Below are 26,788 nucleotides of genomic sequence, written 5' to 3'. Positions count from 1 at the left end.
TTTTTGTAGATAGTAGTAGAAACTTGCATGTTTAGGCGCGAAGGCAAATATCTGGTGTTTATGGCCTGAAGTCACATTTCAGTTAGCTTTTCTCTCTTCTGTTCTGTGCAGTACTTTCCAGCTTCCTAGGGCATTGAATTCAGGTCATGTTTATTAAACACCAGCTGCAGTGACAAGTGTTCTAGAAGCACTTATTTTGTATCCTGTTTGAAATCTGTGCCCTTCTACTAAACTCTTTACTATTTCCATCTTTTGAGTTCTGTGATACCAAATTCTAATTTGAGGTAGCATTTGCACTATTTCCCATATGTTCACGTACGTATACACACATAGAAAGTGTTTCAATACTGTAGATGTATATGTTGCAAGACTTGCCTTGAGAAACTGAATTGGAGAGCTCATATCAGAGTTGTCATGGATTGAATACAGGCTTCTTAAAATAAACTGATGTTTGTGCCATTGCACACTTTTTTTACATGAGGCCTGTCTGCATGCTTGTTTACCACTGTGAGTATCTGATAGAAATGGTGTAATGGGACTAAACCCCTCTCCTAACAGGTTGCAGAGTAACTCAAACCCGCACTGAAGCTGCTGTACTGTACCGCCTTCTCAGTAGCATCTTGCTATTCTTCTTCTGAATGTTGACTGAGCAACTTCTTTTATTTCTTTTTGTAGGTTGGTGGTTTGTGAGCACAGCAGAGGAGCAGGGCTGGGTTCCTGCTACATACCTGGAATGTCAAAATGGAACCAGAGATGACTCTGACATCAACACGTCCAAACTTGGGGAAGGTATGGAAAGCTTTCTGTTGTCAAAGGGAAAGTGATACTTGCTTTATGCTTTTCCCCCCATAGGAGAATGTTGAAAACTTTTGCTGCCACTTGTGGCTGTTTAATCCAGTGCAGTAACATGCTCTGCTGTCTTCTATTAGCAAATAAACTATTGCAGAAGAAATTGGAGTGAAGTACCATGTCTGTAATCCCTCTGTGAGCAGCTTGGGCTCCCAGTGTGACAAAAGGTTCAAAAACTGAAATGATGCTCATTTTAATACCCTTAAAAAGCATACAGATAACTTAGGTGCAAGTCCAAGCAGTATATTCTGGTGGAAGTCTTGGACTCTCATGTCCCTGGAAGGAGAGAACTTGCATGGCTTGTTTGCAGAAATTATACAAGTGAGAGCTTTTAATTGGAAGAAGATGCTTGTTAGAGCCACACACCATTAAAAGGAGTGAGATTTAACTTTAATGGCTTCTTCTTGATACAATTTGCTTCTCATTACAATTTTTTTTAATTAATCCTTGAAACTATTTGCACTGCTGTTTGCTGTGGTCTGTAATTGTGTGGAAAGGTAATTTTATATGGTGTGGTCTCATTCTATTAAAACTCAGATGCCATTCATCATGTATATGTATTTAGCTGTGCTTCTTTTTTTGGCTAAAGATGCTTAATTCAGGTTCCAGAAATGGAATAGTACAACCTCACGTGTTCCTCTGTTCCATTATGAAAGGCTAACCACATCTTAATGGAATTCTCATGTAACAACTGTGTACAAAGGACACTTACTATTATTTGCTCCATTCTAATGAGTATCTTGCTAAATTTCTAGGTGCTTTTGATGTGACACTCATGTAAAACGTATGTGGAAACTCAGCTGACCTTTCCTTAGCACAGTCAGGAGGCTTAGAGATGTGTTGGGGTGACCATCTGCTCATTAAGATAGCACACAGGCAAAACATAACTTTGTACTGGGCCCCAAGGGTGACATCTGTGGCTTATTGAAATCTTTGGCTCTGTAACTCATTTTTCCCTGCTCAAAGCTGCCCATATCCTGGGTCACTTAGGGTTTAGAGACAGACTGGCTGTAGACTGTAGGCTGGGAACCAGTCTGCTATGATGCAACATCTTAGCGGATGCAAAAGCAGTTAGTAAAATTTCCCTGTTAGTAAAGAACAAAAACTTACTGCTCTCTTCTGAAAGAGTTGAAGAATGCCTTGTCTGTTGTTCTGTAGCTTCCTCCCTTTTCCTGACTTAAATATGGTGCATGCTTGACAGCCTTAGTGCTTGAACTGCTTTCATTCCAAGCTCTTTTCTGCCTTTCATGTTGCCCTCTGGGGTGTACGCTGCACGGGGCTGTTGCCACATAGCAGTCTTTCCTGGGTAATGGAAAAGCCATCAAATGTTCCTTATCTTTTTCCTCTCAGTCCCCTTTTTAATCCATTACACTGCTCTCCTCAGCTTTGGTCAGCAGTTGTGCTCTTGCCTTACTCCAAATCCAGATACACTGAAACCTGGGTGGTGTTCCCTTTCTGTTCAGTTCCATCTCAGTGACAAATCTAATTGCATTACCTCTGCAGCTACTTTGATGTGCCTCAGCTTTTGCTTGCTTTTCAGTAACTTTGGTTTATGTTATTAACCACATAAACTGGGACTTCTTTTGTTGTATTTTCCCCCCTCCAGTCCTTTACTTGGGCTGTTCTTCTCCTAATAGTTATTCCCTAAGAGAGGAAAGAACAACTCAGATTCACTTTCTTAAAGAAAAGTGTATAAAAATGAACATACTTACACAGAAAACTTGCCAACTCTCAGTAGGCAGGAGAAAGGGGCTCAAGTGTAACTGAGGAGGAAGTCATCTCAAGTGGATTAAGTGCCCTAGCCCCTGGATTTAGACTTCATACAATTTTCAGAGTGACTCCTGGAGATGTTGACTTCCTGCAACTGTGCAATCTGTGCAATCTGCCTATGCTGAAATGGTAGAAACATTAATGTAGGGAGCTCTCTGTTATCAGCCTCTTAGCCCTTTCTATTTGCAGTGGGCCTGAAACAAGTGCTCAAGACAGGCAGACCCAGAGGTTCGCTCTGCTGTGGCAGGCCCTTGTAAAGATAAGGAGGTGCTGTATGCAGCTTACTAATAATGCTGCCTCTGCATAGCAGTAATATTTCCATGTGTCTCTGTTTAAATAGTCTGTTCCCTGAAAAAGACGAAAGTGCTTCCTGTCTACATCTGAGCCTGCACAAGATCTTTTGTCAGGGTGAGGGTAGGCAGCTGCCTGCTACCTGGGCATGTGTTTAGACCAACACCATTTTACAAGGCTTTGAAAACATTCATGAAAGCAATCTGAAGCATTCACAGCCACAGGAGCTGTTAAAGTAAATGTCTTAAAATGTTCTCTGGAAACATTTAGACACTTGATAAATAACCTTTCTGGTGACTGTGGCATGACTAACCAAGTCCGAGTCTGGGATCAAATGGCAAAATTCAATATTGTTGAGAAGAAAAAAAAATCCACCCCGAGTCATACAAAAGCATCACTGTGGTATAGAAGGGCTATCACTGGGGATGGTTATGTGTTGTGAGGAGGACATGGCATGCTGGATCTGTGATCCACTGTGTTCAAGGGATGCTCCCGGATGGATGAATCCTCCAAATTCCCAGCATGAGCAAGGAGCTGTGGATGACTGCTCTGTGTTGACACTTGAATCTACTCCTTCCTGCAAGCCTTTTTAAGTTCAGCATCTTCAATTTCCTCCTTTCTTGTACAGAAACCTCCTAATGCAGGCACCCTTACTCTGAATTTAGCTTTAGCTTCTCTCTCTGCTATAATCTGTATGTCTAGTGGAGTGTCCTGTGTTGCCTCTTATGTAGTGTGTATGTGTAACTGACAGTCTAATGTCCAGTTGATTTGGAGAAAGCCACCAGCTTAAACCAATTGGTAAGAAAAACATTACCAGTAAGGAGTGAGGACAGCTCACCTTCTGTGCCACCAAGGCTTCCAAGAAGATCACTGATTTCTGTTAGCCAAGAACACAGTGATCTATAAACTTGAAATACAGCTCCTCTAAAAATTTTTGGTGGTGCTTTGATCCACATGGGATCAAAGGGAAAGTACAGAGTACCACAAACTAGACATTGTGTCTGTTCAACACCACTTGCCACACCTCCACTTAGGGTGACTAGGGATGGTTTAAGCTTTACAGCAAGGGAAAAATTGAGTGAGCTGGGTGCAAAAGTCTGATCTAAGCCCCTGACAGATATAAAGGGCAAAAAGGCAAAAGCCATTTTGGGGGAAGTTATTAATTCTTTTACTTGTTCAGCTAATGATTCCCCAAATAATTTTGCTGTGCCTGATTGTCTATAGTTAGTTCTAGAAGACAATGGTGTCCTCTCTTCTAAGATTGTATTCCCCAAATGAGTGCACATAAGCAGAACTGAGTGATTACTAACAATGTGATATCAGAGTTTATGGACAGCTTCCCAGCATCACTAGCAAACCGATCGTGTTTGCACCCCAGCGATAGCTGAAATATAATAGATTACATTGCTTTGTGGCAGCACCAAGCATCCTTGTAGTAGTTGTCAAACTAGCATGGAAGCCCTTGAGCGGAAAAAGAGAGATGTTTGTCTATGTTTCTGTGCTGGTCCAATGGTTCCTGTGTCATTCACGCTTTCATAAGCAGAAGAAGGAGCTGAGTACAGTTCTACATACGTGATCCAGAAAACAAGTGGTGTCCTCTGTGCACAGCTGCTCTCATAATCCATTTCCATAGGTGTCTTGTCTTTATTTATATTTTGAGCATAAATTATTGTTTCAGTGTGTAACTAATTCTCAGTTCTAACTTCTTAGCTTCTTGAGCCTGCTCAGTAATTGCAAGGTTAGGTTTTTTTCTTATATTTTTTTATTAGTACATTAGAAGTTTGGATCATGAGAACTAGCTATGGCAGTGATTGTGAGTCATGCATTGCAAGCAAGGAGACATCAGACACTTTTCACTTGGGTTCTGTTCCTGCTGTTACAAATGAACTCACATAAGAGAAGCTGCCTTTTTTTTTTTTTTTCCTTTTCTTGGATTTTGTTTATAGTGTAGTAATTTGCTTAGAGAGGGTTAGAGCCCTGTTGGGTTTGATGTCATATGCAATAGACTAAATTCTCCAAAGATTATGCAGCCTAACCAGGAGATACAGCATCCATGATGTTGATCTGTACTGCTACTGCAGCCTTCCTGGACAAGCAGTTTGGTTTGGGGTGCATGTATGGTTTTGGGGTGTTTTTTTTTAAGGAAAGCCAGTAGCAAGGGTGGTAACTTGTGTCAGTTCTAGGTGGTTCATGTTGCTCAGGCTCAAGAAGCTAACTTGTTCCACTGTACTATATAAACTAAACCAAAATGTCTGTATCCCACCTAACTCATTCCTGCTGACAAGACCAATGCTTGTAAATGCCATTTTTTGTTTTTATTCCTCACCCTCCCATCATTTTTTTTTGTTTGTTTGTTTGTTTCCATCCATGTTCCAAACTAGTTTCTAAGCGACGCAAGGCTCACCTGAGACGCCTGGACCGGCGATGGACGCTGGGCGGGATAGTCAACAGGCAGCAGAGTCGAGGTGAATTAATAGCTTCCTATGGCACCAGCCCTTAAGGATGCACCAAAAGCCATGCTGCAGCTTTGACTGTTGTGCACTGGGGTCTGCATCTTCACCACTCTAGCAGAGAGAGACTGAAGGTCCAGAGTTCACATGTGGATTTTGTACATGACAGCTGAAGGGTGTCTTGGAGCCAGGGTTAGGCACCCCAAGAGCCGGAGGCTAATAACCAAGGATAGCTCTGCAGTCTGAATCCTCATGCTGCTTAGGGTTGCTCACATCTGTTGTGTTTTAACTTTGGACATACTTGTACTCAATCTTTCCTACCTCAAGAAGGACAAGTGATACTTTCAGGCTATTAAAATGAGAAGAGCGCCAAAAAGCCATGGTCAGAGATGTGCATCTTGGAAAAGTACTTGGTGTGGAAAGATGAGAATAATTCCAGTTTCAGTCCCCTCTCTTCCTTGCAGGCAGTGCTTGGTACTAAAGACAGACTTCTTCAGAGCTTTTGGTAGCTTTTGGTGTCAGTCGTAGGTGTTTAAAATACCATCATTAGCAACATTTTGATGGGGTTTTTCTAGCTCTGTTGGTCTGACAGTGAGCATGGCAGGGTAGGAGGGAACACCTTGTGTTTTGAAGCTACATTTGGGTGAAGTCTGTGGAATCTTCCAAACCAAGCATTTCTCCAGTGTATGTGAATTGTCTTTCCCAGAGCAGAGGTACCCCTTTCTATCCCCTTCTCGTGGGATTTTTCAGATATGGTATTCATTGCACTTTAAAAAGGAAGGAGGAGTGAGGAAGCACCGTTTGCATCTCTGCAGCTTTCATACAACCTTACTGAGAGGATGGAACCAAATACAAGCACAAGAGAAGCTTCCTAGATGAGGAAAAGATGCCATATCCTACTAGGGAGAGAATGTACTTTTAAAGCAGCAAATTTGTCTTCTTGTGGATTTGGCGGCAGTTCTTCGTACACGCTCATGTGTGTCAAACACATACAACTTTTCAGTGACCTTTCACCTTTGCCTGAAAGTATTATTGAGGAAACAATAACAAGAGAGGTGTTCTTTCTCCTGTAGCTTGACCCTGCAGGAACTGAAAGTACCCTTAGAAGACAAGGTCTTGCTTCTCAGCCACCAAATACACCCTGAAGGCACCAAAATACCCCACCCCATAACCACACATGATGACTTGTGTTTGTTTCTGTACCCCAAGAGTTTCGGAGCTACTTATTTTGCATTGTCAAACTCAGCCAGATACTTCCTGGCAATTTAACAGGGAGAATTTCTGGGAATCAGTTTTCTAAACAGTTTGTTTACAATTTAAGCAAATATATCCTTTCATGTTCCTACAATATTGCAAACAAAGCTCCATAAAATTTAAAATGCATGATCGTTCCTTTAGCGTAGTTGACTGGTAAGACTCAAGGACCTAAGTTGCATTCCCAAGTTTTCCCTTTTGCACTCGTGCCCACCATCTGTGTGCATCTTCCCCAGACCTGCCCTCTGCCCAGTATTGCAGTGTCTTTTCCTGGCAGTCTTCCCCACCACAGGCTCCCCTAGTCTCTTCCATCCCAGCCTTTTTCTTGCTCCTTAACAGTTTCTTCCCTATTAGGCCCAAGCAGTGCTGGGGTTTTGAGTGTGTTGGGGGGATATGTGCTTTATCTCAAACTAAATCTTGGCACGTGAACTTGGCACAAACTGTAACATCTCAAGGTTTGGGGCACCCTCCGTCGCTGAGCTGTTCCTATAAGCTCTCTCCAATGCATTTCAGCCACAGCTATGCAGGCTGGCTAAAAATAAACTGCTTAATGTCATCTGGAGTAGTAGGTTAGGGAGCTCTTACAAGAGCAGGCTCACTGGAAGTAAAGAAAGTGATCTGAATACTTGGGGACAGGTTGGAAACAGTGGCTTCATCATCTGGCATAGCTGTAGCCTGTACAGACATCTATGCCTTCCAAACTGCAGTTGTTGAAAGTATGAGTCTCTCTTGGTGTCCAGCCTGCTGTTCTCTAACAGATCACAGTTTATGTGAGGTCAGAAGAGATTCTTTCTCCCTTTCCCTCCCATCCCAGCCCCAAAGACTTCTAACAAGGCCAAATTTGGGTGGGTTTGCACTGAAATGACAGAATACATGAAGTATACATACGTACCCCCCCGCCAACCTTCAAGTCCCTGCTCCAAAGCATAGAAGAACTGGAGCTGCTTAAACAGGAGGTTGCCAGAATTTTTCAGCTCGGGCAAAACAGCATCCCCTCCCCCACTTGGCCTCTTCCTTGGAAATAAATTCAATTAAACATTTTGGCTGAAATTCTTCCCACCCAGCGATATTCTGCTTGAGATAATCCCTGCTGTTGGAAGGGTTAGCTCCAAGAGTTCACTGGAGTTTAAAAGCAAGCTGTAAAGGATGCTCCCCTTTATTCTTGGGTACCACTAATGAACATTTTTACTGACCAGGTCTATGATAGACTCACTAAAGTCAGAACCAAAGGAATTAAACATTGTTTCTGAAGGCCAGGATTTTCTAAGAGATATTCTTGGATATTAAAAACACTGGGAAAGCCTGAGTGCAGAAGGAAAGAGTGTTTGCTTCTCTCTTGAAGACTGCCTGATGGAGAAGAATTATCAGGGGAACATATGGCTTATTTATTTCTATCCTTTCCAAAGCCATTTGAAGAGGCTAAGCATCCTGAACTTCAGCTATTTGGGAGCAAATGGGATATTTGGGTCTGTGAATAAGAAACATGAAAGACAAATTATTGATTATCATCATAGTGCTCCCTTTCTAAAGCTGAAAAAAAATCTGCAATGAGAACAGCTGTAGTCCGTTTTTACAAAGAGGAACAGATGACATTTGTTTCTGAACTTCTCTTTAAAATGGTCCGTGGTATGCTCAGATCTAAGAGATTACATTGGTTTATGTTTCTTATGTAGCTGCAGAGCTTGCTTTCTTTAAGTGTTAAATGTTTTTATTTGCAGTACATTTTCTAAACTTTTGTCTGTATATTACAAAACTCAAATAACAGATACAAATTTTGAGGAGAAGCTGAACATTTGTAGTTTTCCTCAGTCCTGACACGTTAGACTTGCAAGCTGCAGTTCATGTTCTCTTGTACGGTGTAAAATGCTAATTCTGCACATGCATTTATTTGGAAATTCCCCTGGAAGGGGATGTAGGCTTGTTTACAGGCTAATTTCATGAGAAGTCATTTGCGCTATTACAGTTTGATTGGGAAAAGCAGGGGGTTTACATGCCAGTTCTGTATCCCAGATATCTGACGTAAGTTACTGGTGCTTTGGGTTTGTGCCAAACACTTCCAAATGGAGGAAAGTACTTCAAAGTTACTCATATCAACAATATAGTGACATATAGGCTGAGTTTCTGCCAGGTAAGCCTATTATTTAAGAGTAGCTGCTAGCACAAGAAATAAGCTATTCAATGAATGAGTTAAAGTTAGAACTTGGAAACTATAGGTCTTCCTACTGCTTACCTAACTTAGTGAGAGAGAGAGCTTGGTGGGGAGAGGTGGACAGGGTGTAGATAGAAGGCAGCTGTGTAACCCAGTGGTCTTGATACTTCATCTCCAACTTGAGCTGGTCTCAATTCTTGAACCCCATCTCCTAGCCCAGGTGGGCTGTTCTGCAGCCAGTTTTCTTAGCCATAGAAAGAGCCCTTGATCAGTACTGGTATGCTCGTGCACTCGTACCCTTTCCTGCATCCCACCAGAGCTGCTCTGCCCTCTTTCACAGCCCCCTCATTACCTACAGGACTTCTCCCTTTGTTTTCTCTCTTTTTTCCCTGCTTGTTCCTGATGCTGATGAAATCTTTTCCACTCACAGTACAGCAGGGCTACTTTGCCATGCTAAACCAAACCAGCACAGATCAGCTTCAGATTTAGTTTGTTCTTTCTTTTTTTTTTTTTTTTTTTTTTTCTCCTCCTGTGTGCTCCAAGGAAAGTAGTAAATGTTTATTGCCCCTTGCTGGTTGAAGAAAGAGCATGCGCAATACAGAACTGTTTAGAAGAAATGTCATTATTGTTCTTTTTTATCTGTTGGCATGAGGTTTTCTGTCATTTAAAAAAAAAAAAAGCGAGAGGGAGGGGAGAGAGGAACAAAGGCTGAAGAGCTCCTGTCTACAGATGAACACATTTGATAACTGCGGACAGTTATTTTCTCTGCTGAATATTTAGACAAGTAAAACAAAGTCCATGTTGAATTAATGCTTTGCTTTCTGGAACAGCGAGACTTTTTCCAGAAGCAGGTCTGACAAAGGGGGGGGTGGAACGGAGGAGTGGGGGAGGGCAAGCGCAGACTGCTGACTGAGGGGAAAGTATTTTGAAAGAAAATTCTTCTGTGGTTTGGAAGATGTAGGTTTGGGGCTGTTGCATTTTGCTGAGAAATCGCTAATTGGCTAATTTCTAGCCCAGTTCCCCCCATCCCCACCCCTACCGGCATATCAAACAAGGATGGGGTTACAGAAAGCCGGGGGCACATAGAAACACCAGCTGAGCAAAGAAAATTACTCCCTTACTTGGTTGACTCCTGAAGTGCTGCAGATGACTTCCACACTTATTTATGGAGGCAGAAAAGAGCAAACTTATAAAATATAGGTGAAGGAGAGGTATGAAAAACGGGGCGCTTGGAACTTGGAAACAGAAACGTATGAGTGCTGGCCATTTGCCTGGGAGAGATGAGACTGATTCTGCAGGGCTGGAAGCGTGCATGGTATTTTAGCTGCTTAAAGGCGAGGTTCCTGTCCCAAATAGTTTACAGCCTAAACAAAGAGGAAATCTGTGCATCAAAGGAACCTGGGCAAGTGGCAATTTGGCATGCATCTTATTACAGAAAATTTTTTTTCACAGTGGAAGGTGGTATTTATTTGGTATTTTTAAAATCTTTTAGAGAAGGGCTAAAACTAAGCTTGTTGGGCAGGGCAGGAAGTCAGGGTAGGCCTATTTTAGAAGGATTTGAGAGTTCCAGGTTATTTGATACCATGGAGGTGGGAGCCTGCTCAGGTTGATGAAGCATCATAAGGAAGGCATGAGACTGAGTGGGAAAAGATGAAAGAATTTAGACAAGTGGGATGTCCAACAAGAGCAGAGCACATGAGAGTGTGTAGTAGCATACTAAAGCAAGGTACACCATGCAGGCTTGAAAATTCAAGATGGGACAACTGAGCTGGGTGTACACTTGGTAGGTGTCTGGCTGAAGTACCAGAGTGTTGTGGTGGCAAGAGTGGTGTGCTGAATGGCTGGGAAAGGGAGCAAAGGAGGTAGGAGGTGGCTGTAGTGGCTGTGCAAAAGAGGCTGAAAGGCCAGGTCTGGGCTCTAGCAGTGAGGAGCAACAGTGACAGAGGATTTTGAAGATGTTGGGGAAAGGAACAAGTTACCTTGGTGACAGACTAGGAGGAATCTGAAATAACCAGTGCCAAGGGAATTGGGAAGATTGAATAAGGAAGATTTGGAAAGCACTACTGAAGCTCTACATTACAACTTGAGCAGTAAAACCATAGGTCTGTTTTCCTTGACCTGACAGTAAGTATAAATGCAGACAGCGAGAGGAGGGATGAAGCTGCCTTCTCAAGACACCTCATAACTTTAATGTATATTATGTTTGTGCACAAGCGTACGTGTAAAATCTGAAATTTTGGTTTGACAGATGGGATTGTAGGAGCCTCACAGGCTGTTGAGTTCAGTGTCTTGCTCTGTCAGACAAATAGGTACAGTTTCTTCTGGAACTGACGGAGCTTCATCTTGGCTGAAGTTTTTCCTGTGGGAGAGGTATCCTAACACGTCACCTGATATGGAAAATGCCATGTCCAATGCCTAAAAATTCTTTAGAGGTTCCCCTTTTACTAGTAGACAGAAATACAGCGCATGAAACAAAAGAAAACCTGTTTGGGTATATGCTGTTTAAAGGGAGTGTGATGGAATGGACCCATCTGATGACTTTTTGATTACAAGCTGCAATCCTACACAAAAGGAAAAACCAGAAAGCACTGTTGTCACAGTCTGCCATTATCCAAAAGTAAATGTCTTTGACATTAAATTTTAGGAGGACTTAACAAGTTAAATGTGGAATCCCTAGTTTTTCTGCAACTAGTATGTTGTATCATAGCTATTGAACAGGCTGGGTGAATACAGAAGAAATATTTCAGTCCCCACTACACTGTGGCTGCAAAGGTGACCTTTTACTGCTTGATAAGCATTGCCAAGGTGCCTGCAGGTCATCTTGCTCTGCTGTAGATCATATGATCGTTTAAGAGCTGTATTATAAATCCTATTTATGCATAAAGTTGCACTTTAATAAACAACATCTTCAAATGTCTGGGAGAAGACATGTGGGCACTCTTAAACTATCCTAGCCTGGTTTTAGATTGTTTCGCATGGGTTGCCTTGACTTCGCTTCCAGCAGACTCAGAAATAGGCCCCTTTCCTCAAAATCAAGCGAAGCTGCATTGAAACTGGCCTGGCTTAGTACAGAGAAGAGTTGTATACAGTTTGTGGTGCCACCACTAGAAGAACCATTCTCACCTTCCCTAGCATCTTTCCTTTGCAGATCTGCAATGAATGAAACCAGACTTGGGATCGTACTAACTTCTCCTTGGCCAGGTTGGCTTCAGGTCCATCTCATGGCAGAGTTGAAACTGTGCTGGGAGAGATGGCAGGTGCAAGGCAGGATGAAGGAAGGGAAAGGGAGTGGTCTGAGCTACCGCGGCCCTAGGCATGCATTCAAAAACTGTTTGTAAAGCAGCACTTTAATTTAAAGCTACTGTTATTGCGCGTAGGAAAGACCTTGGACTGGCAGAATGCTGTTATGTTCCTGGAGGGACACAAAATGGTTGTTGTTGGTTTGGGGTTTTGGTGCTTTTTTTTTTTCTCTCCTGTTTTTCCTCTTCTAATAGACATGGGAGGGCATTAGGAGTCTGCTGCTTGCGAAGGAGTGACCCGTAAATGGCAAATACCACTGGCTGCCTTGTATCAGGTCTGTAGGAAATACCATGGTTGTGTACATCTGTGCAAACCACATACTAGACATAGCTGTAATGCAGGGCATTGTACAGCTCAAATGCTTTGTCCTGTATATACACACACCTCCCAGTGGCACTGCAGCAACCTGGGCTACACTTGCTGGGGGGAAATTGCAGTTGCTAGAAAAAGGTTTCTCTGTAGTATTATGGACTGTCACAAGGACATGGGAACTGTCTTCTGCTGTTTTTTCCCCAGCGGTCTCTATAATTCAACCCCAAGTCTCTGCTGTTTGTCTTCAGGAGACTTTAGGTAGAACCAGAGTGAAAATAGAAGCCTGCCTTTATTTGGGGAGGAGAAAAGGAGGGAGGCAAAAGATTGATAGAGAAGTGAAGCTTTGGAATAAACTAGCGTACTGAGCCCTGGGCTGCCAGGGTGTCTGGGAGGGCTGGGCAGAGCACAGCTACAAGTGGGTGGTATGAGTCTGGTAGTCCAAACAGTGCAGAAATTCTTGTTGTGAATGTTTTAAATAGTGTCTGTGTCTGGGGAGGAGGGAGAATGACACATACTAATCCTTTCCTTCCAAACTATCCAACTGGGTTGCAGTTGGGTAATGCATGATGTGACAGACTTGTGTCGTAGCTTTTTGCCAAACAGGCTGTGCTTCTTCATGCGTGCCTTGTTCAGATTTACTAGTGCAGCTGAATTTCCAATAGAGGCACCTTCTTCAGTTCAGCTGGGGAAGGTACCTTTGAACTGCAAATTAGAAGTGAAGAAAATATAAGTGAAGCTGGCTAATTGAACTATTAGATCTCTGGGTATCGCACGCTAAGAACAGGGGTGTCTTTATGCCATTTTCATCTTGAAAGGGAGAAGGTCTCTCATCCCATTATTTCCAAAGTGCAGCCCTTTAGCAAATGTATGTGCTTTGTAGCATGTAGTAAAGTTTATTCCACCCACTTGACCTCAACGGTGAAGTTGATGTAATGGAAGCTGCAGCTGGGGAATACAAATTATACTTTTGTTTGCATTTTTTTGCTGCTAATTGTTAAGTCAAAACTTAATGAATCAAAATCATGTTTATATTCTCTGTAGATCTGGGCATGCAACTTTGATGGCAGGTCTGGGACCGTTTGCTGGCTTGTGTTTTGTACCATTGCCTGTCACAGTATCTGAATGAAAGCATCATGGTATTTCAGATTTGTTAGTGTAACTTGGAGCGGTGTCTTTCTAATGGCTGATGCTCTGCCGAGTCTCTCATGAAACCATTTATCTGTGTTAAGTCTTCCCAGTAACTTTTTGTGTCAGTCATGAAGTATCAAATATCTTCTCTTAAAGACTTTTGAATAGTAATCTGATATGTTGAATGCTACATCAGTCCTTTTCAGTGACGCATCCGCTGAAAGCTCCACTGCTTCCTTCAGCAAATCTTGGTTTGTACGAAATGTTCACTGGCTAGAGATAATCTTTGACAAACAAGTCAGAATTACACCTTGGTTGCAAGGGGGCCTGTATCTCCAGAATAATGTTTAAGTTACAAACCTCATGTATGTTTGTGGTATCCCCTGCACCACTGAAAGAAACCAAATGTGTGTAATCTTGGCAATGGCTGTAATTTTTGCTGTGAAAGCACTTTGCAAGGGGAAATTGTAATGGTGGCTTCCTGTTTTGACCTGTAGGCTTAAAAATAGAACTGCTAAACAAAAACATTGTAGGACCCTCTTTTCTAAGTGGATTTTTAAGACTTTTGATTGTCTTGTGTCATGGGAGAACTTTTTCTCTGTGTTCCCTTCCTATTTCCGTGCAGCGTCTTTTTGCCCCCCCTTCTTCCATATAGGGAGGAGTCACCTGAAGGACATTGCTCTCAAAGAGCAGTAGTCTTGAGCTGAAATCCACAGGACTGAAGATGTAAGTAGTGGAGGTGCTCATGGAAAGAATAAACCAGTAGCAGTTCAGAAAAGCCTTACCTGTGCATGCCAGTGTCATGGTACTTGGATGGGGCTCCATCCTCCTCAGTAGCTTGGTGTGTCTAGAGTGGGCCGGTGTCTCTGGTCATTCAGAGCCACTGATGGGTGGTATAGAGTGCAGTGTGTGCAAGACAGCAAGGCAAGAGCAGCAACAGGCAAAGCAGTAATCTCAGTACTGGCGGGGGGGGGAGGGGGGGGAAGTTAGGTAGCTGCTCAAGAGTAGAATCTTTCCTCAGTAAACCTAAGCAATGGTGAAAACCCAGGAAAGAGGCTGCAGCTCTCCCAGCTGGGGATGTGGCTTCCCCATGCAGCTGGCAGCTCCTGTTTTCAGTGTGCCATCTCAACAGTATGGTCAATCTTTTCTGGCCTGTTTCAGACAGAATGAAAGAAGTTGCAAGCTATCCCTGCTCTTCTGCCTTACCTTGAAACTAACTGGAAGTCCAGTAATCAGTGACTGGGAGGAAGGCAGGCAGGAAAGAACAGGTAGAGCAGTCATGTGTGCCCACATAGAATCATTTCGGTTGGAAAAGACCTTTGAGATCATCAAGTCCAACTCTTAACCCAGGACTGACAAGTCCATCACTAAACCATGTCCCTAAGCTCCACATCTGTGTGGTTTTTCAACCCCTCCAGGGATGGAGATTCTACCACCTCCCTGGGAAGCCTGTTCTGGGCCTGCAACTACACATGTTCAAGCACTGGAAGTTGGGTTTGCTGGCTATTGTATTAGTTTGCGTGGATCTGTTGTCCTTTTCCCTGGCAAGCCACCCATCTGTATTTGGAATGGAGAGAGTCGATTTGCATGGGGGAGGAAGGGGTCTAATGTTTAGGAGGTGATTGCATCCTAGTTTGCAAAGGACCCTCACCCAAGCTTTGATTGCCCTTGAATGATCAGACTCAGATGCTGTTGAGGTTGATGAGTGACCACTCAATTCCTCACACACAAGAAGTCCTGCTGGAGCAGGAGCTTGGAAAGCTGTGTTGAAATCTAGGAGTGAGCACCTCACTTATGGCCCCTACCCTGTCTTCAGCAGAGGAAAGGAGTCTCATCCCCAGAGACAGCTCTGCACAGCAACAGGAGCTGAATAGCTGGCTTTAGCTGCAGCAGGGACTGCTGTTTATATGGAGGAAAAATAAGATAAACAGAGAAACTTCTGTTGTAGCTGTAGTGGCAAGGGTGAACTCTGATAGCCTGGGTTATAAAGCGGCTTTGGTGTGGTGGAGAGACAAAGCAGGGCCTTCTTCCAACGCCCAGCAAACACGTGGCTTAGCTCTTTGTTACTGTGAAACATCCCTGGAAGTTTCTGAACCAATGTGTGTCTGGACAGTACAGCTCTGCACACCTGAACTTTCCCTTGGCCCTCTCCTCGCAGGGATGAGATGTAGCTGCCCAGGGATCTTCTGCTGTTCAGTTTAGTGACTGGGGCTCTGCATGCAGTGGAAGCTGGGCACGTAACTCCTTCAGCAGCCGTCAGCTGAAACTGAGGAAAAATGAGTCTGCCTTTACTGTGCAGAGCAGAAACACAGCTAGGGAAAGTTTCCTGTAACTTTGAAGCCAGGTTTCATTAGCAGGATTTCATTCTTCAGGCCCCATCTTGCAGTAGAGTATTTCTGTGGGAAAGGTGTCATATCCTGGTGGTGCTAATTACAAACAAGCTGGAATTCCTTTCCAGTGATAAAACAGTTGAAGCAGCCCTCCTAGGGGAGAGCAGGAGAGAGTATTTTTCTCTTGGAGGCAAAGGTTTTGACAGGGTTTACCCCTTCAGAACGAGAAGGATCCAAATGCGACCCGTCAAGGGAAGTTGCCTTCAGAGATGTAGCTTTGAATTTTCTGCCATCAAATGCTGTGCCAACATTTTTTTTTCTTCTTTCTGAGGTATTATGTCGTACTTTGTCTGAGTAAGTTTTTTGGTTTTTTTTCTTTAAAGTTTCCATGCTTCGCCCAGCAACAAAATGCAGTTGAGCCACAAAACCAAACAGATGGTTGGGTCTGCTGCACTCTTTCCAAAAGACCGTTTGCCTTAAGCTGCTGCAACCTTTTCATAGCTCCTTTGTTCTGCAGTGATCAGGAGCTCTGGATTCACTTAATTTCCTGCCCGTTTCTGTGCACGGACAACCCTCTGTTTGTTCCTGGCCATGCCTTATTGTCACTGCCAGTAGAAAGTGCTAGGAAGTCCAGTTGGGGTGCGCTTTATTGCTTGCTGTCCCTGCCTTTGATCTAGCTACAGAAATTCATGCTGTTACATGCACTGTAGCTTGGGTTCAGGAGAGGGGTTTGGTAATGCTTACCATGCCTGCCGCTGCAGAGCAAGGCTGGTAGTTCACATTTTCGATGCCAGTTGTAATTTTTTTTTAAGCTAATGGAGGAAAAGGCTGACCCTGAGCATGACTGAAATGCTGCAGTAAATGACTCCTGGTGGGTGGAGGAAGATGCTGACAAAGTGTTTTCTGCTCTGCTCATTGGTTTGCTCTTAGCAAGTCTGCTCACCTCTGCCTGGCTGGCAAGGGGATAGATGCTGGAGATTAATAGGGATGCTAAGGTTTTGGCTCAAACACCGTGCTTGAAATCTAGCTTGTGCTTTTGAAGTATGTGTCTTAGTTCTGGCCCTCCTTTACCACCGCCACACGTGTATTTCTCTAGAGTGAGGTCTAGCCAAAAGTATGTTTGCAAAGCACTTCACAACCCATGAATGCAAATGCTGTATGGTCTCCTGTCAAATGCAAACCCCTTTTATTCTTTTGTCACTTTTTAAATGCTGTTTCAAGCTTATTGCTGTAAGCCTATGCTGTTTGGGAGGTGCAAGATCAGCATGATGGGCCAGTCCCTCTGAGTTGGGGAGAATCGGTCCCTCTCAGGATGCAGGGCTTGGATTTCAGTAACACAATGCTTTGTGCAGCCTTGTGCGTGTTCAAAGAGCCAACTGGCTGGAGCTCCTGCGGTGACGCTTGGCTGATTTGGCAGCCAGATTGATTCTGTCAAGTTACAGTATGGGAGTTAAGTCCAGCTTCAAATCCTCTCCCTTACCCGCTCAAGGAACTTGGATGGGGGGGCGGGTGGGAAGAAGGGGGGAAGCTCTCTGGGGACTTTGTGTCATTATTGGCATGGAAACACTTTGTGATTATCAGCAGCAGGGTAGTGGCAAGGGGCTGATTATCTCTCATGTCGTCAGCATAAATAATCAGTGGGCCCCTGAGCAGGGCTCCGCCTTTTGTAATGGCTCCACGTAATCACTGCATAACAGTTTAAAAGCAAGCAGAACAGAAAAACAGCTGGACTAATTCTGACCCTAACTGATGTTGCCTTTTCTCCCCTCACTAGAAGAGAAATATGTCACTATCCAGCCATACGCCAGCCAGGGGAAGGATGAGATTGGGTTTGAAAAAGGGGTCACCGTGGAGGTCATCCAAAAGAACCTGGAAGGATGGTGGTACATAAGGTAAAGAAACATGCAGCCAGATTGCTGCAGAACCTGTGACAATGAGCTTTTCTGAGCATTCACTTAATGTTAGCATTTAAATAATTCTGTAGCAGGGCAAGGAAGCCCAAATTGTTCATAATACCTCTTGAAGAAATGTGAAGAAAAGGCTATGACGATATAGTGGTGATTAAAGTAACACTACAGTGTCTGCAAAAGCTGTGGACTATTCCAGCAGGGAAATTCCAGAACTTGTAGATTTATATTTTTTTTTCCTCCCTTCAAGTTAAAAGCCCATATCAGAGTTAAGATCTGTAAGACCTAACAAGGCTTTCTGTTGTGTGTAATTTTGATGTGTTTCCAGTATAAGAGTTATTCTGTAACATGTTTAAATCTATTTATAGCAATGCTGAAAGGCTGATTGTGTTCTCTTGAGCTGTTTGGGGCAGGTACTGCTATTTTCAGGGATATGAGATCTGTTAGCTGGCTATAGCTCTTTTCCAGACTAATTGGTGGTTTCAGCTGTTTTGCCTGATTGCTGCCTGTCCACATTAGATATTCGTAATGTAGAGGGACTGGATTCCAAGGGCAGGCAAAGTTAACATTGTGTATCAAACTTTGTTATGTATTGAAACAGCAGTCATAGAGGAGACTTGTGACTTTAGAATCCCTTTTTTAGGTTCTTGTTGGGACAATGTAGGTTAGATACGTCTCAGTGATACAAGGTGTCAGAATTTCTGAGTACTTCATCAGAGCTTTCTCCATCTAGGTTCACACAGCACTTAGGTTTTAGTGCTCTTTCATAATTCTGCCCTTTGTTTTGCATCTTAAGTGTGAATCTGGAAGTGTTATGACATCCCGTTTCTCTTTAAGCAAGATGTGATACAGCAGGTAGCTTAAAAACGGAGGTTTATCTCTCGGGCAGTGCAAAACATCTCATCTAGTCATCATTTTTCCATTCAGCCTGTAATTATAGTGATTATTTTTTCCGCTTTCCCTCCCCAAGCCATAACTTGCTTTTGTTTGGATTCTGCCTGATTTATCAGCTATGAATGAGGACTGTAAAAATGCTGACTGAAGCAATGTTGTTTTTCTTGATGTCCCTTACTTAGAAAACTGATTCCCCCACCCCCGCCCCATAATGTTCCCATAGAGGGAACAGGCTAATAAAGATAGCAGTGGAGCCAGGAAGGCACTGTAGATAGGAGAAACTAAAAAAATGCCTGGGTTTGGTCAGGTCACATTTTTTTCTCCTTTAATCATTCACAGAAGTGGAATCCAAAGTTGCAGATAGAGGAATCAAGAGCACATAGGTTTTCTGAGGGGAAAAATGTTGCAGGACATCTTTAGTTTATTTTGGTATTCTCCTTCTGAAATGCAGCCTTATTACTACTGTAGGCTCCCCTTTGCCGTATTGTATTGTGCCATAGTTCTACAATAAGTAGTTTCTTTTTTTCCTTTTTCTCACATGCTCCTCTGGGCCGACCTAAAACACATTTTTCTATATAGCAGAGGTGCATTCTGATGAACAGTGACACTTGCTGCAGTGGCTTAAGTGGCTCCTACCTGGTGATCTGCTGGAAAGACAGTGGATAGCCCAGCCCATGGTAGTTGGGGAATGCAGCATGCCCTTGGCTTTTTTTGTAAGAAGCATTCTGGGTTGAGCCACCTGCCTTCTTGTTGAAAGGTGGGTTAGGTGCTCCCCATATATGTGTGACAAGTCTGTTAGGTGTCAGCCATCATCCTCTCTGCTGCTCTGGAGCACTAGAAGCACAGATGCGCTCTTGCTGGAGGATTAAACTGTTGTTTGAAACAGTTTTGTTTGTTTAGGGTTTTTTCCATGTGCAATAATCTTGGAAATGATGTGGTGAGGCATCCCTGCAAGCTGGTCCTTTGCAGCCTGGGTAGTTGATGTCTCACCTGTGCTGTTTATTAGACTTAAACTGCCCTGATTACTGTTACTTACTACTCAGAAGAGGATTCCTATTCTGCAGAAATACACTTTTCCGAGTATTGAGTGCCTTAGCAGGAACAACTCCTTCTCCTGCAGTGAGTGTGAAGGCAGAGGGGGCAGGAAGAGACTGGAGTTGAATCCTGCTGCCTTGTCTGCTGGGCTGGGTAACAGAGGCTGAACACACACATCAATGTGTAGAAGTAAAAACAAATCCAGCAGCTTGCAAATGGAATCCACCTTAAAGACATTAGCTTGTTCCACCTTAAATATGTAATTTCCCCAAATTCCTGGCCATGTGCTGATCCTCATTTCCTGTCCTTCTTTTTCTTATTTTTTTCCTTTTTCTTTTCTTTATTTTTTTTTTCCCCTAGCTTGCTTCCCTCTGGAGTAATTCCAGTGCTCTGGAGCTGGAAAGCAGATGTGACTTTCAGACTCGCAGAGGCACTTCTGACTTTTTTTTAACATTCCTATAGTTTGAATCCATTTTTTCCTTCATGTAATATAAACAGGGAGGCTTTTGGAATCACCGATGAACCGAATCACTGCACCCAGTTCTGCAACTCTCCCAATTCAATGCTGTAGAAACTAGAGGCGATATTAGTGTCATCCTTTATTTCGCCCCGTATGCATTATGACTTTAAAAAAAAATAGTAATTTGTTGAGACTCTGGAGAAGTGAAAGAAAGGCTCTGACCTGGGATCCTTCTTAGCGTTCTGCTGAGTTCAGTGGATCTGCATGCTTCCTGGTATGTTCATAGTTGGCATTAGCGTCCATTATTTAGATCTTACTTTGTATCAGCTGCTGTCACCTGGAGGTAATCTCATGGGGCCCAAGTGGGTTGCAGGCTGAGTAAGTAGCAATATGCTAAGTAAAGCTGTTGTTATTTGCCTGCATCTTCCTTTTGTGGTTCATTCTGAGCCTCAGCCCATGTCAGTGAAGTGCAGTTAGCGAAATGAGGAGGAATCTAGGATGGGGTTTGGAGTGTCTCCAGTAGGATGTGAATAAAAATGAAGGAAAGATACTTGTGATTTTAACTCTTAGACATGAAATGAAGATCGTCACCAGTTCAGGACTTCTCTGAAGCTGATTAGCAGTTGCCTTAGTTCTTTCACTTACAAAATGGGGAGATCAAGTAGTCTTTTAACGTGATGTTTGCAAAGATATTTGAGATTAAAAAATTCAAGGACTAAGGTGAAAAATGTAAGCCTGTGTTTTTATTTGTGACATTGCACAAATAAACTGGCAGTTATGGTAACTACTGCTCAGCAATAACTTCACATTTAATTTACTAACTCACAGGACGAAATAACCAGCAACGACCTCTCTGCTGAGGGTATGTTGCCCAGTTATTAACTGTCCAGGTATTGCTGCTACTATTTATTTGGAGAAACTATGTGAGATCAGAGGCGTCTGAAGCAGAGGGGTTATATGGGCTGATCCATATACGTACAGTTGGCAGGAGAACTAACGAGCCAGTACAGAACCTGCCTGTGGCTGCCTTTCTGATCTTAAACATGTTAAGTCTCCCACAAACTAAGATGGATATAAACTGTTTTTTCTTGCTGATTTTGCACAATCAAGCTCTGTTGAAAGTAACCTTTGGAACTGGTGTGCTCAGTGCATTGGTCGATGTGTCTTTCTCACACATGAAAATCTTTATATCTCCAGATCATGTAAAGTTATAAACGTCCTTTAAGAAAAACCTCCCTGATGCACAGACGGCAGAAAGCATTGATCAGTAGCTCTGCAGGAGAGTCATCTACTGCAAAAGGGGATGAAGCCAAAGGTCTTCAGGGCTGGAAAATGGCACTGATACATGCCTTGCCACAGTAGGCGACATAGCACATTGAAACCTTTTTTCTTTTCTTTTTTTGGCTTGGTTTAAGGCTGATCAGAAAAGCCTCAAAGGGGACAGGATTGAATAGATCCAAACTGTATCTTGACATAATATCAATGGCTGAATGCTATGTATCTATTGGAAGTCAAACCAAGTCATTACGATTTTGCTACTTCTTGTTAGTCTCCATGCAGCAAACAAAGCTCAAAGCTGTTGGGATGCTTTCCTTTGACACCAGCATCTTTGGAAAAACTTGTTGCTAAACTCTCTGAGCAGGGAAGAACCCATATCTTTGCCTTCATGTGTGACAGAAGACAGGTATGTAGGGGCAAGCAGCATCCCTAGCATCACAGCTGATCTAGATGGAGGGCTGGGAAAAGGCACGATTTTGGACAGAAAGACCCTTGTGGTCATTGCTAGAAGTACAGCAATTGTACTTGCTTTTGTACAGGAGGAGTAATGAAGAAGTCTAGGGAAGCAAACCTATACTGCATTTTCCTGTTCTCCCCATAAAGTCCTAGTGCCACTCTTGAGTGACTGGATGTGGTGAGTGAACCCAGGGTGTGCCCTGGTGCAGAAATCTCACCGTAAACCTCAGACTCCAAGTGTTGGCATGACAAAGTTGCTCATCTGCCAGGAAATTATTTGCTGATATTTCCCGCCCCCTCCCCAGCTCCTTCCTCTGCTGACTAATGAGTCTCCATTTTTATTAAAAAGCCTTAGAGTCCTACTGTTTTAACCTTTGCATTTCCTGCAGGTTTCCTGAGCACCAGGATTTTAATGGTGCCTGCTTTCCCACTTACAGTTCAAGTGCCTGCTTTGGGTATCTTGAGAGGTTAGAGAGAAAGGTTTCAGTGACTCAGTCTGTAGCAAGTTAGGGTTTCATTAGGGAAACAGAGTTCATCCACGTGGCCCTCCCAGGAGTCTGATTGTAATCTGAAATCCCTGCTGAGGTGTTAGGAATGGCAGGAGTTAGAAAAACCATCTTCCCAAAAGCCCAGTTGTGGAAGAGTGACTTCAGTTTGGAGTGTAGCATGAGCAGCTCAGGCTGGTGTTCCAGGAACATGTACTGGATTCAGGTGTCTGTTCAGATTTCCCGGTTTATTTCTTCAAATAGCCCCTAGCTTGTTCAGGAAAATGAGTCTCCATCAAAGCCATTTTTCTTTAGTCAATTTTTTTCCCAACCTTGCAGTGCTGAAGGAAGCTGCAGTAGTGTGAGAAGTGTGAGACCCATATTCTTCATAAAAGAAGCTGATCCCAGAAGTCTGGGAGTTGTGGGAGGAGGGACAGTGTTCATTATGACTACAAGGAGGGAGGCTTGCACAAGGGCCTCATAAACTGCAGACGCAGGGGCTCTGTACACCCATATTCTATCCCTTTTCCATTTTGAGTTGCCGCTAGAAAGTATTAAGCCTATCAAAATACGTTACTCACTAGTTTGCCTTATTTCTCTACGGGAGAATACTGAGTTTGCCCGGTACTAAGCGTGACATAAAACAAGCTGGTGAAGCCCTTTGCCTTGTGAGTAACTATTTCTTATCCAAAGAGATACCTTCCTTAGGATGATTAGTGGCTTTTAACAGCAGTCCACGGTTCACTCTAGCTCAGCTGACTTTGAGATGTCTAATCAATAGGTAATAAATGGAGATCGCGAAAGCTTATCCGAGAACCACAAATTTTGTTTTACATTATCATCTCTCACTTTTGCCTATTATACCTGAAATGTGTGAAAAGGCTGTGTTTGATGTGGCGATGTTTCCTCTTGCATCTGCAGGTATCTAGGCAAAGAGGGCTGGGCCCCAGCTTCGTACCTGAAGAAAGCTAAAGATGATCTTCCATCTAGGAAAAAAAACTTAACTGGGCCAGTGGAAATCATAGGAAACATCATGGAGATCAGTAACCTGCTGAACAAGAAATCATCCACTGACAAGGAAACTCAAGCAGAAAACGAGACTGCAGAAACCCATATCAGCAAGAAAGAAATCAGTTTGCCCATCCTGTGCAACGACTCTAATGGCAATGCCATGATGACCCCAGACAAGCAGGCTTCCAAACTGGCCCAGGGATCCCCAGCCATAGCAAGGATAGCACCACAAAGAGCTCAAATAAGTAAGGCAGTAAAGTAGTCTGGGTTTCCACTGACTTGCAATCAGTTCTGGTTTTCTACCTTTCAGGGCTGGCGTTGCCTGTCAGCTGAGGTCCCATGTGTCCTGATCTTATAGCTGAGTCCACACAGGCAGATCTTTGCATTCATTGTCTGTAGATCTGCATGGACTCTGGAACTTGGCCCTTCATTAGTAGCGATAAAATATAACTTCACTTTATACAAGGGCTGCCTGGTTCTTCTTTGTCTTACCCAGTATGTGTTTCCTTTTTTCTTTTTCCCATAGAAGATTTTTTGCTTTGGAACACTCTGAAATGTGCCCTCCATCTCCAGTAATGCAGGCGGTGTGTTAAAGTCAAGGAGACCACCTATGTCTTCTTTTGCATTTGTTCTGCTGTTTTCCTGGGGGCAAGTCGCTATAATGTTTTTACTACTTCATCTGCAAATGCAGATGCTAATGCTAGTCTGTGCAAGGAATGGCAAGATACTATGATAGAGGACAGTGTGAGTGTTATTAATTTAGCGGATTATTTTTACTGCTGGGGGGAAAACCAAGTATTAGGCCAATTCTTTGCTGGCCAGTCTCCAGTGGAGCTGGTCAGTTCCAGCAGAAAATACAATCCACTACTTTCTGGCAGTGATTTCCTCTTAAATTTGCTGGCTTAGCTGAGATGAATAGCTAAGTTACCTTGGTATTTCTAATATACCCTCATAGTTTCCTATCTTGTTTCATAGAGATGGCTTAAATATTGCAAATAGTGACTTCTAATACTTTCAAACTGTGTAACAGCAGAGAGCTGCTGAAAAATGTGTTTAGCAGTACTTATAAAGTTAAATAAACTCTCCTTTTTCCCTTTCCTGCTCAGGTTCTCCAAATCTAAGAACAAGGCCGCCCCCACGAAGAGAATCCAGTCTGGTTTGTATTGGTTTATGATATACATTAGCAGTGGGGTAGGTGTGTGGGTGCTTTATGAGACTTTCTATAAGTACAAGGTGTGGGGGACTATCTGAGAGCTCCTTTATTTGCATGCCTGTTCATTTTATTGTTGAAGTATTGAGCAGACCTCTGGACATCCTAATGTTAATCAGGGATTTCATTTTTTCCAAATGTTGCCCCAAATAAGCAGGTATTGAGCGGAAGGGAGAACATCCTAAAGCTGCTGTGTTCTATGCGTGAGCATTAAAACCCATTTGACTGTCTCAGAAGGTTTAAAGTTCCTCTAGATGTCTTTAGCCCAGCCTGCACCTTTCAGCATTCTCTTGTCTTCAACAACTGGGAATGTCTCCCTTCTTTCCGTTGCTACCATCTTTGAGGTGGCTTACTTCACTCCCATGTGTGTTTAAAGTGGCTTGGGATCTTGTGGAAGGATTTGTACTACAGGAATGAGATGTCCTATGATTGTTTATCCTCAAAGCTAGAATTCTGGAAGTTTGGATCACTTTGAGATTAGGACTGTCATCTTCAGATAGGAACTACTCAGTAGTTTATTTGCACAAAAGTCATGCTCAGAACCTCTTTATAACAAGGCAATACATAGTGTTTAATCTTTGCTGTACCCTTCATGAGCAGTATGTGACTTACGATTTTTCTTTGTCACCTGAAGTGCCTCTTAACAAACTAGACAAATAGCGTATTAGTATTTTCTTCCTATTTCTCTTTGCATTATTTTCAATTAGACTTTGTTTTGGCAAGACTACTATGCTTAATCCCATGCTAAAAATAACAATGATAATATATGTGAAACCCTGAACATGTCTGCTGTTTCCAATTATCTTCATTTAATCCAAACCATCCTATTATCTGAAGGCATTTTATTATGCTGCACTTCTGCTGTATTTCAGCATTTATAGTGCAGAAACATCCAATTATAACATTGTTAGACACAGTTCCTAAGGTGCAGTGATACGTTCTCTGTGAAATGCTGCATGCTGTGCGTGATGAAACACGGTTTGTTAGTTACAACAAGGATATCTTAGAAATGGAGGAGCATGTGAGTAAAGCGCGGTATGCCATTTGCCTTTCTCCCATTAACAGCTTAGGATCATTCTGTGTCTTTGGCTGTCCTGTGTCTGTCTGTGGCAGGTCTGACCTGTGTTCCAAGAGATCCTGAAATACCGCAGTGCTTGCATTAGAACCATAAGCAGTGAAGTGCAGAAGCTGTGAGGCTTCACCATCATCTAGTCATTCTGTAGATGAGCAACGTGCTAATCTGAAAAGCTTTCAATATTGAAATTCTTGAAAGGACTCTGGCCCCATTTATCTCCTTAAAAATAATTGTAACAAACTAAAATGTGACAGCTTAATGTAAAGGCACTTTGCTTTTAAAGGAGTCTGGTATGCTGCCAGAATGACTGTAAGGAGCAGTATCCTGCTTCTCATGGAGACTGCCGTTTAAAAGGAAGTTGTGTTGGGCCTGAGTAGAGGTTCTGAGTCTCAGATACAGGGAGGAACTGGAATCTTTTGATCCTGTAGTAAAGTTCTTCCTTTCTCCTGTAGCTGAGCAAAGCTCTTCATAGGGGTCTATGATATTATCTTTGTTTCTTGCTGCAACAGATGCCCATTAGCTCATATCACTGACAATTTCAGATGGTTTGAAAATCCAGCTGCAGATTAAGACCAATAATTCATTAGGAGCACATGCTAAAGTAGCATATTTGATGATGGGCAGAATCTACTGCAGGCCTGTTGCAATGCAGTTCTCTGCAGTTGTGGCAAGCCATCTTTCTGGACAAAATCTCGGCGTAAATGGGCTGTTGTTACTGTGACTGGAATGGCAGCTCACACTTTATGACCCATCAGTAAAATGTTTTACTGTTCAGGTAAAGATTATCACAGTTTTAATAGCTGGTGAAGGCAGGATGAACAGTGCATATTTTGAAGGGCTTCTCTCTTGTGGCCCATCTCAATCATCAGCTTCTACTCTGGAGACCTGGGAAGTTATCATTAGGAAGGAACACAAGAAGAAGGAAGAGTTTTAGTGAATAAAGGCAAATATTTTTTCATACTGCTGTTCAGCCCACTGTTTCTTTGATTTAATTGAACAAAGCTTCCTATTTGCTGTAGGGTTTTCAGTTGCCCAAACCACCAGAGCCACCCTCTGTGGAAGTGGAATACTACACCATTGCAGAGTTCCAGTCGTGTATCTCTGATGGCATAAGCTTTCGTGGAGGACAAAAAGCAGAGGTGAG

General features: G+C 43.0%; 1 protein-coding gene across 4 annotated transcripts in view; it reads left to right on the top strand.

The window, feature by feature from the left end:
* SH3PXD2A (SH3 and PX domains 2A) overlaps window positions 1–26,788 on the top strand; it is a 272,105-nt gene that overhangs the window by 231,449 nt on the left and 13,868 nt on the right. For 3 of the 4 annotated variants that reach the window (XM_055805632.1, XM_055805652.1, XM_055805643.1), the window contains 6 exons: window positions 676–789; window positions 5,292–5,375; window positions 17,608–17,725; window positions 23,270–23,604; window positions 24,466–24,515; window positions 26,664–26,783. In XM_055805632.1, the coding sequence (XP_055661607.1) occupies window positions 676–789; window positions 5,292–5,375; window positions 17,608–17,725; window positions 23,270–23,604; window positions 24,466–24,515; window positions 26,664–26,783 (821 nt within the window). The remainder of the gene's footprint in view (window positions 1–675; window positions 790–5,291; window positions 5,376–17,607; window positions 17,726–23,269; window positions 23,605–24,465; window positions 24,516–26,663; window positions 26,784–26,788) is intronic. The other variant, XM_055805638.1, reaches the window with a different exon arrangement.

Source organism: Falco peregrinus, chromosome 1 (assembly GCF_023634155.1).
Source record: "Falco peregrinus isolate bFalPer1 chromosome 1, bFalPer1.pri, whole genome shotgun sequence".
Taxonomy (NCBI): Eukaryota; Metazoa; Chordata; class Aves; order Falconiformes; family Falconidae; genus Falco; species Falco peregrinus.
The sequence above is the reverse complement of the archived record's forward strand: the minus strand, read 5'-3'. Positions and strand labels throughout refer to the sequence as shown.